This window comes from Lathamus discolor, chromosome 4 (assembly GCF_037157495.1).
Source record: "Lathamus discolor isolate bLatDis1 chromosome 4, bLatDis1.hap1, whole genome shotgun sequence".
NCBI lineage: Eukaryota > Metazoa > Chordata > Aves > Psittaciformes > Psittacidae > Lathamus > Lathamus discolor.
The window spans coordinates 99,175,213-99,187,924 of NC_088887.1; the positions used below are offsets into that span (position 1 = coordinate 99,175,213).

Sequence of the window (12,712 nt, forward strand, 5' to 3'; positions counted from 1 at the left end):
GTAAGGCATTCACTGCAGCCACTTGCTTGTGGCCTAACTATGGATTCTGTTCCTATCAAAATTCAAGGAAAATTAGTCCCTCAGCTCTGTAAACTGAACCTTGAACTATGAGCTGAATGAAATTACACACCAGTTCCTAGCAGCCTGCTTTCAGTTTTGTTTTTCCTGGTTTCTGCATGAAAAGCCTGGGAAATAACCCCATTACACGTCTTTTCCGTAATTCCAGGAATTACATCTCTAACAAGACATGTGAAGGTTATATGGGGAATCTCCTCCAATATTTTGAGCAACCCTGGTTGCTGAAAGCATATATACAGAAGTGTGGGGCCAAATACAGAAATCCAGAAAGCTTCCTAATATGCCACGTAGCTGCAGAGCCTCTTTCATTGGGGGAAAATTATGAAAGATTGCCACGTGGTTACTAGCACAGCTCCTTGAGCTGAGAACATTTCTCTTTTAAGAAGATGGGAGATCTTTCAATCAGGATTTACTTCCCTTTCTTGTTGCTCATTGCTTTTCTGTGGCTTCTGCATTAACAGCACTTGGGTTTTGCATCAAGTTTTTGTGTTTATCCCTTTTGTTAAAAACCCCTGAAAGTTGTGAGCAGCAGCAAGCAGAAGAAGGAAATACTGAACACACCAGAAGGTGCACGAGTTGAGGTAGGACAGGACTTGTCTGCTTTTTCTGATGTAGATTAAAATGTTGCAATGATTAAAATGCAACCTGCTTGTATTTCTTATTACTTTCAATAAGTTTTTATTTGCTAGAAGCTGTGATTGTTGACTGAAGTTCTCTACGAGAAAGCTGGTCTTTAGAAATATTTTTGGCAGAAGTAAGGGTAGATTTGTGTTACTAGGCATGTTTGCAGATGGAAGATAACAATCAAATTGTGGATCGGATTGTGAGTCTTAACTAGATGAAAAACACGTATTTGGTTTATGGCAAACTTCTAAAATAAAAAGTGTTAAATGTCAGACTCTTGATTTTTCTTTTTCCATTACTGCACATGTAGAAAGGTTAATAAAATGCCATGTTTTGATGAATTCAGTGTTAATTCTAAATATTACTTTCTGGTACATTTACTCTTGGTAACACTGCCCCTGAAACATAAAGTAAATGCTAGAAGCAAGCCAACAGAAACTTCTGAATAAATAAATGGAAACTTCTGTTTTTCTCAGAAGTGCAGTGGCAAATGCAAGTGATCCCCTATATAGCGGTGATATTGTAATTGCCTTCCTATTTGGGTAATGAACGTGAGACTGTGGTGTTTGGGGTCCTCTTCAGACAGAGCTGTTGTGATAGATGTGGAGATCATCTCTTTTTCCTGGCATATAGGAGGACCTACATATTTATCACTTAACATAGCAAATACCTCTATTTTCAATGAACAGCCTGATTTCCCTACTTAACTTTGCACTTGCAGAACACTGTGTTCTTTGATAGCTCCTCATGTTATAGTGAGTGCAGTGCTCCAGAGCAGCAGGTCCGAGATCAGCACTTTGGAAACTGAGAGTTTAACCTTCAGAGACAGTGGAGCTTTCATATTTACACTGTTAGCTGCAGCACTCCTTCACCTCACCTCTTCAAAAGGAGTGTGCCCTTCTGTCCAGACATGGCACAGAAATTGATTCCGTTGTCCACTGAGATGCTGGATGGCTTGACTGACTGTCCTCCGCTACAACTGGGGGTAGCCTGAGGCTGCTGGCTAATGCTACTTTCTCAGTAATAGGTTTTTGACATAGAGAGTGGAATCTGTATTAGTATCACTACAGGCACTCGTCTCACCTCACCAGCAGGAATTTGGATCAACCCAGTGAGGTCAGCTATGGTTGTTACACTTCCAGGAACTAGGAGCAAGTTGTGACTGTAAGAAATTTGCTGGCAGCTCAGACTGATGTCCAGCTAGCCTAGTATGCAATCTCTAATGGTGGCAATAGGAGAGGCTGGTTAGAGGCAACATGAGAGCCTGATCACCTGCGTGATCGCCTTCTGGAGTGCTTTGCCCTTGCATTTACCCAGCTTCTTGAATGCTGTCCATGGGCACTGGGGAGCACATCCCTGCCCAGTCTTCTGTTTCCCATTTATTGTCCTTGCATTTGTCCAGTCCTGTTTTGAACCTGCTGAGCCATCTGCTGTGGCAGCAAGCTCCCAGTGCTGTACAGAGGAACACCCTCTTTTCCATTTAAAAGCAGACTCTCAACAACTCTGTTGAGTACCCCAACTCCCAGTACTGCAGGGCCCTGTGAATAACAGAGTGCATTCACAGTATCTCACCTTTCATGACTCTGTAAACCTTGACCACATCCATCTTCAGCCACCTCCTTTCTGTACTAAAGAGTCTCCAGCTTTTTAGTCCTTGCTCTGTCTCCTTGATCATTTCATTTGCCCCTCTCCGCACCTTCTCTAACTCCATAATCTCTTTATTTAGATACAAAGACCAGAGCTGGTCGTTATGGGGATATATGGAGATTTTATACAAGATGATACCCTACTTTGTTCCCCATAACCTTCTTGATGATGCCACCCATTTTGCTGACTTTTTTTTTTGCATGTGCTTCTGCAGTCAGTGAAGAAATTTCTTCAGTAAGTTGTCAGAGATGTCAATGCCAAATGCTCTTTCCTGAATGTAACAACCAGTTTCAAGTTCATATTATGTAGACATGGTTCAGATTATTTTTCAAAGCATGCATCATCTTACATTAAAATACACTAATGCTCATCTGCCAGGCTTTCAGTATGGCATCTGCCAACCTGGATAACCGTCTTTTCCAGGTTATTGATAAATATATGGAATAAATCTGCTCCAAGTACTAAGCCCTAGAGACTCCACTGCTGATTCATTAAGCCCCACACTTTGCTTCTTACCCTTCAACCAGATTTCAGGGCACAAAAAACATGCTTTCCAGCTTTCTGACAGCTTAGTTCCTTAAGAAACCCTTGGTGCAGAACTTTGTCAAAGGCTGACAAATGCAACTGTATAAATGCATACATATCCATATATACATATAAAACGACCCCTGAACCCTCTTCATCCATCATTCTCACAGCATTTCAGCAGGTGAATGGGGCAGGATCTCCCTTTTCAGAAGACATGCTAACTCTTTCTCATCAGACTGGCATTTCAATCAGCTCAGTGCCTTCATTCCTCATTACAGACCCCCACAACATACCGAAGGTGTAAATCAGTCTCAGCAGTTGATAGCTCCCAGCACTGAGAAGACCTACTTACAACCTTTGAGCTGCCCTCTCAAGCCCTTCTTGTAGATGTGAGAGCTACACTGGTGACATGCCAGTTCCATGGCACTGTGCCTGATTGTAATGGTGGGTTACATGCCTTGGCTGGCAGTCTCATGGTTGATTCTTCAGGATACCCATATGTAAGCCATCTGGTACTTATTACTTGCTGTTCTCCCACTTATCTGGGTGGTTTAATACTTCCTGCACACATCCATTGAGTGGACCTGGCTCCTCTGACCACTTTGCTGCATCAGGCATGAAAATACCCCAACAACTTTGGCAGGGAATAGTGAATTTGCTGAGTTTCTCTACTATGGCCTTCATGTCCCCAAAAGATCTTTTGCCACCAAGCAACCCTGTCAGTTCCTTAACAGTATTTCATATTTCAATGGGTTTACAAAACTTACTGTCAACCTGAATATCCTTTACCAGGTGTTCTTCACTTTTTTCATGAGATGCCTTTAGTTTTTTCTCCATATTTGATCTGCCATGATACAGGCTTTCTTATTCTCCTCTGTGGGACAAGCCTTCTGCTTTCTAAATGGTGATCTTCTCCTTACAACAGTCTTGCTAACTACTCTACTGATAGACATCAGTCTCAACATTTATTAAAAAGTCTATTTCTTTGGGAGTGTAGGCTTCCAACACAGGCTTTGTAGAATTTTCTGCTTATTTTTCTAAGAGGCCCCCTAATTCTGTGGGCTTCTTCCCTCTGGGACTACTTCTCTGTCCCACAGTGCTGCCAAACGTAGCTCTACTGTGATTGCCAGTACAGGACTCCCTCCACCAAAACCTGCTGAACATATGCAGCACTAAAGATGAAATACAGAATACCATCTTGTGTTGCGGATTTGGCTGCAGCACTCATTATTCTAGCAATCAGGCATTTGTTGCATATGGATATTATATCTCATTTTGTTGAACCATCGCATCTTTATAAAGGCACCCAAAATCTCCTGCTATTGCTACCTGCTTTCAGCTTCCTACTCTCACTTAACATTTTCTGATGACTGTCATCATCATGATGAGAAATTTGGTAGTTCATTCCTTGTTCTATATTTTTATGATTAGTCTGTGGGATGTTTGCCTACAAGAACTCTGTAGTGTTTCTCTTTAGCCATAATATTGTTATGCTGCTGCAAATTATATAGTCCTTCATGCACAGTGCCACTCCTCCACCTGTGCATCCTACACTATCATTACCATAAAGCTGGTAGCATGGCAACACAGGCTCCCACTGATTATCCTTTCTCCTGCAGGTCCCTGAGGTTCCTCTTGCACCAGGGTTGCTGTTTCATACCAAGCCTGCCAGTTCCCCAGTCCTATTATTGGCTTTGAGCATCGGTGCAGAATTACATGTAAGATTTGCTTTCGATCAGTTGCTCAAGATAGCACGTGCCAGCCAACTGGATTTGTGGGAAGTTAGATTTGCCTTCCCTAGTTATTGCAGTTAGGCTTTATTTCCTTTCTGACCTTGTCAGAAGTGCACTGGATGTGAGTTCACTGCCCTTGCAGCTCTCATCAGTTCACTCTTATGCCCATCGGAACCCCTGTATCTTCTCATTGAATACTCCTTTGCAAACCTTTCATTCTGCTGCACCAGCAGCCTGGATCACTCCTAGTACAGTGCAGTCTCTCATTACTGTATCACTGCCCTTTATTCTCAAAGATCCCTCAGTTCCTTACATGCCTAAATTTCTCCTCTCTACCGCCTCATGCATGCATTGAAACACTGGGTCTGACCTGAGCTTCTCTCTTGCCTTGTAGCTGAGCCCCCAGGATCCCACTTTGATCCCTGGTGCCCACAACAACCACAGCCAACACCAGCTCCTCCCCTGCACCCCCAAGCAATCTGCACAGGCATCTCATGAGGTCTGCTCCCCAGGTTGACCTGCTCCTGCCCTGCGCCTGCTAAGCCACTCTTGCCCCGAGGAGCCATCCTTGTCCCTCCCTGTCCCCAGCCCTTTGTCCCACACATGCCTGCACAAAACCTGTGCCAGGGAGGCAGCCATACATGTCACACTCTGGGCAGTTTACAGGGTAGCCCCTACTCTGCTGCTAGACTGCTACCTGCATCCTGAGCTTAAAATATGATGTTTTGGGGGCATTTTTTGTTTATTTAGTATCTCCTCCCATTAAACATATCTCTTCTTAATTTTGCTCTTCTCAGTTCCCTGCCTGGTTTGTACACCCATCTGTTTGCTAAAGGTATTGGATTCACCTTAGGCAAGGAATGTCTTTCTGTCACCCCCTACCTTAAATCACACTCAAGCCAAAAATATTTCTTCATAATAAATATATATAATTTACCATATATATGCAATTCATAATAAGAGGCAAATATTTGTTAATAAAATCCATACTAATAAAATCATAAATATTTCTAAAACATTTCACAGAGGTGAAGACAAAAACCCACCAAGCTCTACATCTAATCTACTTACACAGCATTTACATCAGGAAACCTCCCTTTTCTTGCTCAGCTCTGTCTCCTGACAGGTAATCGTCAGAGCCTTGGGATATGTGTCAGCTGTTCCCGCTTGATAGCTTCCATCAGGGAAACTCATATATAGAAAAAATATCCTGCTAGAGGGCATGCATCAGATAAATCTTGCAGTACTGCTTAAGAGGGATTCCCATTTCAGACTGTCCCTATCTCTCACTTGTTTTTTCTCAGGGGGTTGTTAGATCTTACTGCCAATTTCCCTTCTTTTGGGGGACTCTGTAGGTCTACTCTTTCACCCCAACCCCACCCTGTCCATTCCTAACCCAGGAGACCATCTGGATACTCTGATGAAAACAAAGTTTATTGCCTGCTCTTAGATACCAATTCTTTCGATTTATCTAATAGCCATCTCCTAGCCTTAGCTGGCTACTAAACAACTCTTGGCTTCAAGGAGGCATAAAATTCTCCTTTTCTCCTCTGTTGCTGCTTGAAATGTATCTTTCACTGCACCTTCCTTTCTACATTGATCTGTAATATGATCATCTATGCATGATTACTGCATGCGTTGCTCTTGACTCTTGACTGAGGGCAGGCATCGTGGTGGTGAGCAGCTTTCAGATGACTGCTTTCCAGCCTTTTGCTCTTAGACATCCTATAATGGCTTGAAAGTTTTGTTTGGATAATTTGGAGAGGAAGCCAAGAACCAGCTTTCTTGCCAGGTCCAAGGATTCTCAATTACACATGTGCATCTAATTTCCTAAAGATCTTCAGCTGAAAGAAGAAAGCAGTTTTAATGGGAGTTGTTAGCCACATAACCCCTTATGAAGAGCCTGAGAAAAGTGCCTCAGCCTCTGTGCTTGTACAAGAGCTTTTCATCAACTGAGTTCTCATTGCCCTAATCCTGTCCTTCAGCAGATAGCGGCAGGCCACAAGGCATCACGTGTAGTGCTCAACAGGGCTTTGAATTTGTCCATGCTCCAAGTTCTTCATCCTCATTTGACTGCTCTAACTCACAGGTTTAACATACAGCAGGAATGCTTCAACAGGTTGCAGACATCTTCACTGGTATTTTCTTGTGTTTTGGGATTTCTAAAAGCAAGGATGCTTGAGCCATAGAGAAGCAGCTAAAAGGGCTCTTCCCTTTGCAGCACCTCGGGCTGCAATGTTTCCCTGCAAAATCAGGAGATCAGATTCAATCAGGAGAAAAGCTGACTCTTCATCCTGTACAGAAAATGTGTATGTCAGTCAGCCACTTGTTACAGAAAACCAAACCCATTCAAAACCCCTCTGACTGAAAAGGATTTGTTCTTAGGAAGTGTACCTTGTTTCTCCCCTCCATGAGGAAAGAGTGTCTCAAAAAAGGAGGAGATTTCCTTTAGGAGCATGTGTTTACTGAGTCTGGGGCATTGCTGAGCCCCAATATGCAGTTTGCCCACTTCAAGTCTTCAGCCCTCCTAATCTCAGTATGTACTGTATTTTCCAGAGGGATAATTTCAAGCACTGCAGGGATGGGCATGACACTGGTGTGAACACATGGCCTCTTCCCCAAGCCACCAAGCTCCCACCCCATGGTGTGGGGGTAGGTCCTTGAGAGCCCAGCCTAAGGGTTGCTCTTCCCATGCTCCCTTTTGCAGTGGGGCTGGGTAAAAGGTGACTGCTAGGGCACATCTGGTTGCTGTATGAAGGGATCCAGATGGCCTCTGAGATGCTGCCCTGAAGATACTGTGGGCTGCTCTGAGCACAAAAATCACAGAATCATAGAATCAGCTAGGTTGGAAAAGACCTTTAAGATCATCAAGTCCAACCATTACCCCAGGACTGCCAAGGCCACCGCTAAACCATGTCACTAAGGGCCTCATCTACATGGTTTCTGAACACTTCCAGGAACAGTGACTCCATCACTGCCCTGGGCACCCTCTCAGTGAAGAAATTGTTCCTGATCTCCAGTCTAAACCTCCCCCAGTGTAGTTTGAGGCCATTGCCTCTTGTTCTATCAGTTGTTACCTGGGAGAAGAGACCAACCCCACCTCACTACAACCTCCTTTCAGGCAGTTATAGAAAGTGATAACCCACCCCCCCCAGCCTGCTCTTCTCCAGACTAAACACCTGCAGTTACCTCAGCTGTTCCTTATCAGATTTGTACTCCAGATCCTTCACCAGCTTCATTGCCATAAACATAGCTCAGGCTCCCACACCATGGCTTGAGTTTGCAAATTATCTCCCATTTGAGCACACTGGGAATACTGCACTGGGTAACTGGGATTCCAGAGCACCCAAATCTAGAACCCACTTTTCCCCCTAGGGCTTCTCCACCTGTGCAAATAAATTAATTTCAAACTGTGATGCCAGTGAGGTTCAGAATAAGAGATAAGACACAGTTGTGCACCGTCGACTCCTTATCACTCTCAATGGGGCAAACTAATGCATCTAGCATGCCATGTAGTTCTGGTTTTTAGGCTAAAATTTTCCATGCTTCGTCTCTAGAACATGTTGGCAGATGCACAGAGGGAATGCTCCTACTATTAAACAAGCAACAATACTGAACTTTCCTTTCAAAATACTACTAGCTGTAGGTCAGCTGGGAGAAGAAATTGGGAGCTCGTCAAGGAAATAGACTCTAATGAGGAAAAAACCCTATTATTTAGAGTGTTTTAGTGATGGGTGGTTTTGAATGTATTGAATTATAGCCTCATAGGAGGAAAAATGTCACTCTCTGTGAACACAGCCCATTTTCTCACAGCCCATTTTCATTAGGGCTGCAAACACAGGCTGCCTTGGAAGCTGCAGTGCGTGTAGATGACTGATGCAGAGCAGCTGAGCACAAAAGAGGTTGAGAAAGTGGTAAATGAAGAAAAGGCCCCACAGAAAGAAGCATAGGCATCCATCAGAAACTGACAGGAAAGAAGATACACAGTGTAAGGAGGAGGGAGTTAAAAATGGAACTGTGCCTAACTAGCACAGTGTTTACACAGTGTTTAAGGTCAAAATTTCCTTAATTTATACATTCTGACATGTATCAATATACTGTGGTATTCCTGGGGAAAGTTCAGTGACGTGCTGCCAGCAACATACCAGAAAAGTTTCAGTAGCTCCAAAAGGCAAATTCAGTTCTTTTGGCTTTTCATCCTAATCTGAACTGCAGACTTGCCAGTGGACAGCAATTGCTTTTCTGATTTTGATGTTTCCATGGTAGGTAACTGGGGACCCAAAAACTCTCTGCTAAGAAATGGCTGACAACAAGTTGGCTTGTTTTGCACAGAGAACATCTGAGAATTGCCATTAAAACACGTACACTAGCACTCACCTTTAAAAGGGAGCACTTTCATAGGCTGAGACAACAACCAGATGCTGTAATAGTGAAACTGTTCAGAGATGACTTGGGGATTTACGCTCTGAGATGTATATTTACTGGGACATCACAAGTAATTACTCAGTAACAAACCTTTACCTTACACTGCCATCCACATCTTACAATTTCTGCCCTCAACAAAATAGTCCTGAATGGCTGAACTCCCTGCCCTGCCTGTAATACATCACTGACGCCACTTCTTCTTACTCTGACAGAAAGACACTGGCTCCCGACTATGAATATTTCCAAGATGGTGCTAGTCGACAACTTCACTAACAGCTCCTTCAAGTGTACAATTGATAGCTTCAAGCAAGTTATTTATCCCACCATTTATCTTTTAATCTTCTTCTTCGGTGCTGTTGGAAATGGCCTCTCCATTTACGTTTTCTTCCAGCCTTCTCAGAGGAAGACCTCAGTAAACATTTACATGCAGAACTTGGCTGTTTCAGATCTCATACTTGTGAGCACTTTGCCCTTTCGGGCTGCTTATTTCCTGTTGGGATCACACTGGATATTCGGTGATATTGTCTGCAGGATCATGACATACACCTTGTATGTGAACATGTACTGCAGCATTTATTTTCTCACTGTGCTCAGCGTGGTTCGTTTCATAGCCATTGTCTATCCATTCAAACACTGCAAAGCAACCAACATGAATTATGCCAGGATAATATGCGCGACTATATGGGTCTTCGTGACGGCAGCCTCCAGCCCTCTGTTAACCAAGGGAATTGCTGGGTACATAAACCCAGCCAAGTGCTTGGACCTCCACCCCTCCAGCACACACAGGCTCCTCATGATGAACAGCTTTGTCCTCGTTGTGGGCTTCATTCTGCCCTTTTGCATCATTGTTTTCTGCTATATCTTTGCAATCAAAGCGCTGCTCAAGTCCAGGAGTCCGCAGTGCAAGAAAGCAGTCTGTCACAAGAAGGCACTGTCAACCATCATCATCACTCTCATCCTTTTCCTCCTCTGCTTTCTGCCGTATCACGTACTGCGAACTCTCCACCTGATGTACAGCAGCTGCAGCCAGGCCAACCTGCCCATGCACAAAGCACTGGTGGTCACTCTCTGCCTCGCTGCCATGAACAGCTGCCTCGATCCCATCCTCTATTACTTTGCTGGTGAAAATTTCAAAGCAAGAATCAGAAGTTTGTACCGCAGGTAGCTGGTCCAGAGTTGCAGAATGATGTATATACAGTCCTGACGGGACATCTACACTGGGTCCATACTGAGCACAGATGCCAGGCATCTCTGGAGCAAAACTGTCTTGGCGATAACTTGCTGGGGCTAAAACCAAGGTAGGATGATCACAGGTCAGGTACCTCCGGTTATCCCTGGTCCTCTTCTATGCAGCAACACAGATATATCTCTAGTGTCCATTGTCCCCAGGAAAAGGGATTGAAAGGGATGTAACTTGCAGCCTGAGTCCATTTATTTCATTTCACAATACTCAACTGGTGAGTTGAAGAGAAACTGCTCACCTCTGTGTCTGTGTCTGAACGTCTCTGTGCTCCATTTCCCTGTGTGTGCAGAGGTGCATGGTTCAGACTCTGTGATACCCATCAGATTCACAGGGCCCTGTCAGTTCCCTTTGAAAACACTGGTCAAAGGTTTGCAGGTAGCAGGAACATAAAGCAGCACTGATACTTTCTGCTGAGGCTGACTTACAAAGCAGGCAAAGAACCAAAGAGGACCCGGCACTGGCTCATGCTCCTTAGCAGGCATTAACGTTTCTGAATTTTCCACTCTGAGGAGGCCACCAAGGTATTCTGCTTAACACTTCAGCGGTTGTCAGGTGAGATAAAGATCTCAAGCAAACGGTGTCAGCATGAGTAAGACGACTGCTGGCAATGAGGGCAGGATGTGGGTGCATGGAGCACCAGGCTGTAGCTCTTCATGTGTGCACCAGTTCCTTTGAGGTTGTTGCAACACTTGCTTTGATGTGCAGTGTTGCCAGTGCTTTGCTGAAAGCAAGGTTAGGGAGCTCAGATCCCATGCAGGGGCCCAAAGATAAACTTCTAACATTATTTTGGTCCAAATAATACTCCTGAGTAGCTAGGGAGCTAGGCAGTGGTTTCCTCCACACAGGTAAGCCAGTCTGACAGCAAACTGCTGCCAAAGGCATCCCTAATCCCTCACCTCCTACCTGCTCCAAGGAGGAAACTGGTCCCTTTTTTCCTAGGATTAACTTTCAGTTACTTTGAACTCCCTGACACTGAATGCAAGGGGAAAACACTAAAACAGGAACAGGAGGAAAGAGGGGCAGCAGAGAAAGAGGAGGGCAAGGGCTGTTTATAAAGCAATGCAGAGCTACACCTATGTGTAATTTGGATGCCTCCATTTTTCGGTCGCCAAATATTGTCTAAAATACATTTCCTAAAAATCAGACCACTTGCAAGGAAGTGAAAGCAGGCTCCAGACTCAGCTTGACTGCGTTTAAATTTTACATTAGATCACCTCATTCTGTTAAAAAAATAGACAAGAAGTTTTGTAATACTTTCCGGGAGAGCAGCCTGTCCCATCAGTAAACTGAAACAAAATGCTGAATGCTTTCCCTCCATGTGCGATCCACACAAAGGAAGGCTTCTGTCAGTGAAGATACTTTCATAGTGCTCTGAACTGTCTTGGAGAAAGCAGCCTACAAACCGAACATTATTGCTCCCAAACAAAAATAACTGCAGCTAGCTATTTTCAGCTGTGTATGAAATATGCAGAAAACAAATCATTGCTGGCCAGGTAGAAAAGTACTTGGCAAATCACAGAATCCCAAGGGTTGGAAGGGACGTCAAAAGATCATCTAGTCCAACCCCCCTGCAAGAGCAGGGTAACCTACAGTACATCACACAGGAACTTGTCCAGGCGGGCCTTGAATATCTCCAGTGTAGGAGACTCCACAACCCCCCTGGGCAACCTGTTCCAGTGCTCTGTCACTCTTACAGTAAAGAAGTTCTTCCTGATGTTAACGTGGAACTTCCTATGCTCCAGTTTACACCCATTGCCCCTTGTCCTATCACTGGATATCACTGAAAAAAGCCTAGCTCCATCATCCTGACACCCACCCTATACATACTTGTAAACACTGATGAGGTCACCCCTCAGTCTCCTCTTCTCCAAGGCTAAAGAGACCCAGCTCCCTCAGCCTCTCCTCATAAGGGAGATGTTCCACTCCCTTAATCATCTTTGTGGCTCTGCGCTGGACTCCTTCCAGCAATTCCCTGTCCTTCTTGAACAGAGGGGCCCAGAACTGGACGCAATATTCCAGATGCGGCCTCACCAAGGCTGAGTAGAGGGGGAGGAGAACCTCTCTTGACCTACTAACCACTCCCTTTCTAATGCACCCTAAGATGCCATTTGCCTTCTTGGCCACAAGAGCACATTGCTGGCTCATGGTCATCCTCCTATCCACCAGGACCCCCAGGTCCCTTTCCCCTTTGCTACTTTCCAGCAGGTCAACCCCCAACCTGTACTGGTACATGGGGCTGTTCTTCCCCAGATGCAAGACTCTACACTTGCCCTTGTTAAATTTCATCAAGTTTCTCCCCGCCCAACTCTCCAGCCTGTCCAGGTCTCGCTGAATGGCAGCACAGTCCTCTGGTGTGTCAGCCACTCCTCCCAGTTTTGTGTCATCAGCGAACTTGCTGAGGGTGCACTCAGTTCCCTCATCCAGGTCATTGATG

The 12,712-nt window shown here is 44.6% G+C and overlaps 1 protein-coding gene across 2 annotated transcripts; it reads left to right on the top strand.

Moving 5' to 3' along the window:
• The first annotated feature begins 313 nt into the window (after nt 1–313).
• On the top strand, nt 314–12,432 carry CYSLTR2 (cysteinyl leukotriene receptor 2). 2 transcript variants are annotated; one of them, XM_065675830.1, is made up of 3 exons: nt 314–659; nt 4,497–4,595; nt 9,248–12,432. In XM_065675830.1, the coding sequence occupies exon 3, from the start codon at nt 9,268–9,270 to the stop codon at nt 10,198–10,200; it is 933 nt and encodes a 310-aa protein (XP_065531902.1). In that variant the 5' UTR covers nt 314–659; nt 4,497–4,595; nt 9,248–9,267; the 3' UTR covers nt 10,201–12,432. The 2 variants fall into 2 exon arrangements, with proteins under 2 accessions (XP_065531902.1, XP_065531903.1); XM_065675831.1 differs by lacking the exon at nt 4,497–4,595.
• Nucleotides 12,433–12,712: the final 280 nt, after the last annotated feature.

What these genes read in the sequence shown, in the direction of transcription:
- CYSLTR2 (XM_065675830.1), top strand. Translation starts at nt 9,268, where the DNA reads ATGAATATTTCCAAGATGGTGCTAGTCGACAACTTCACTAACAGCTCC.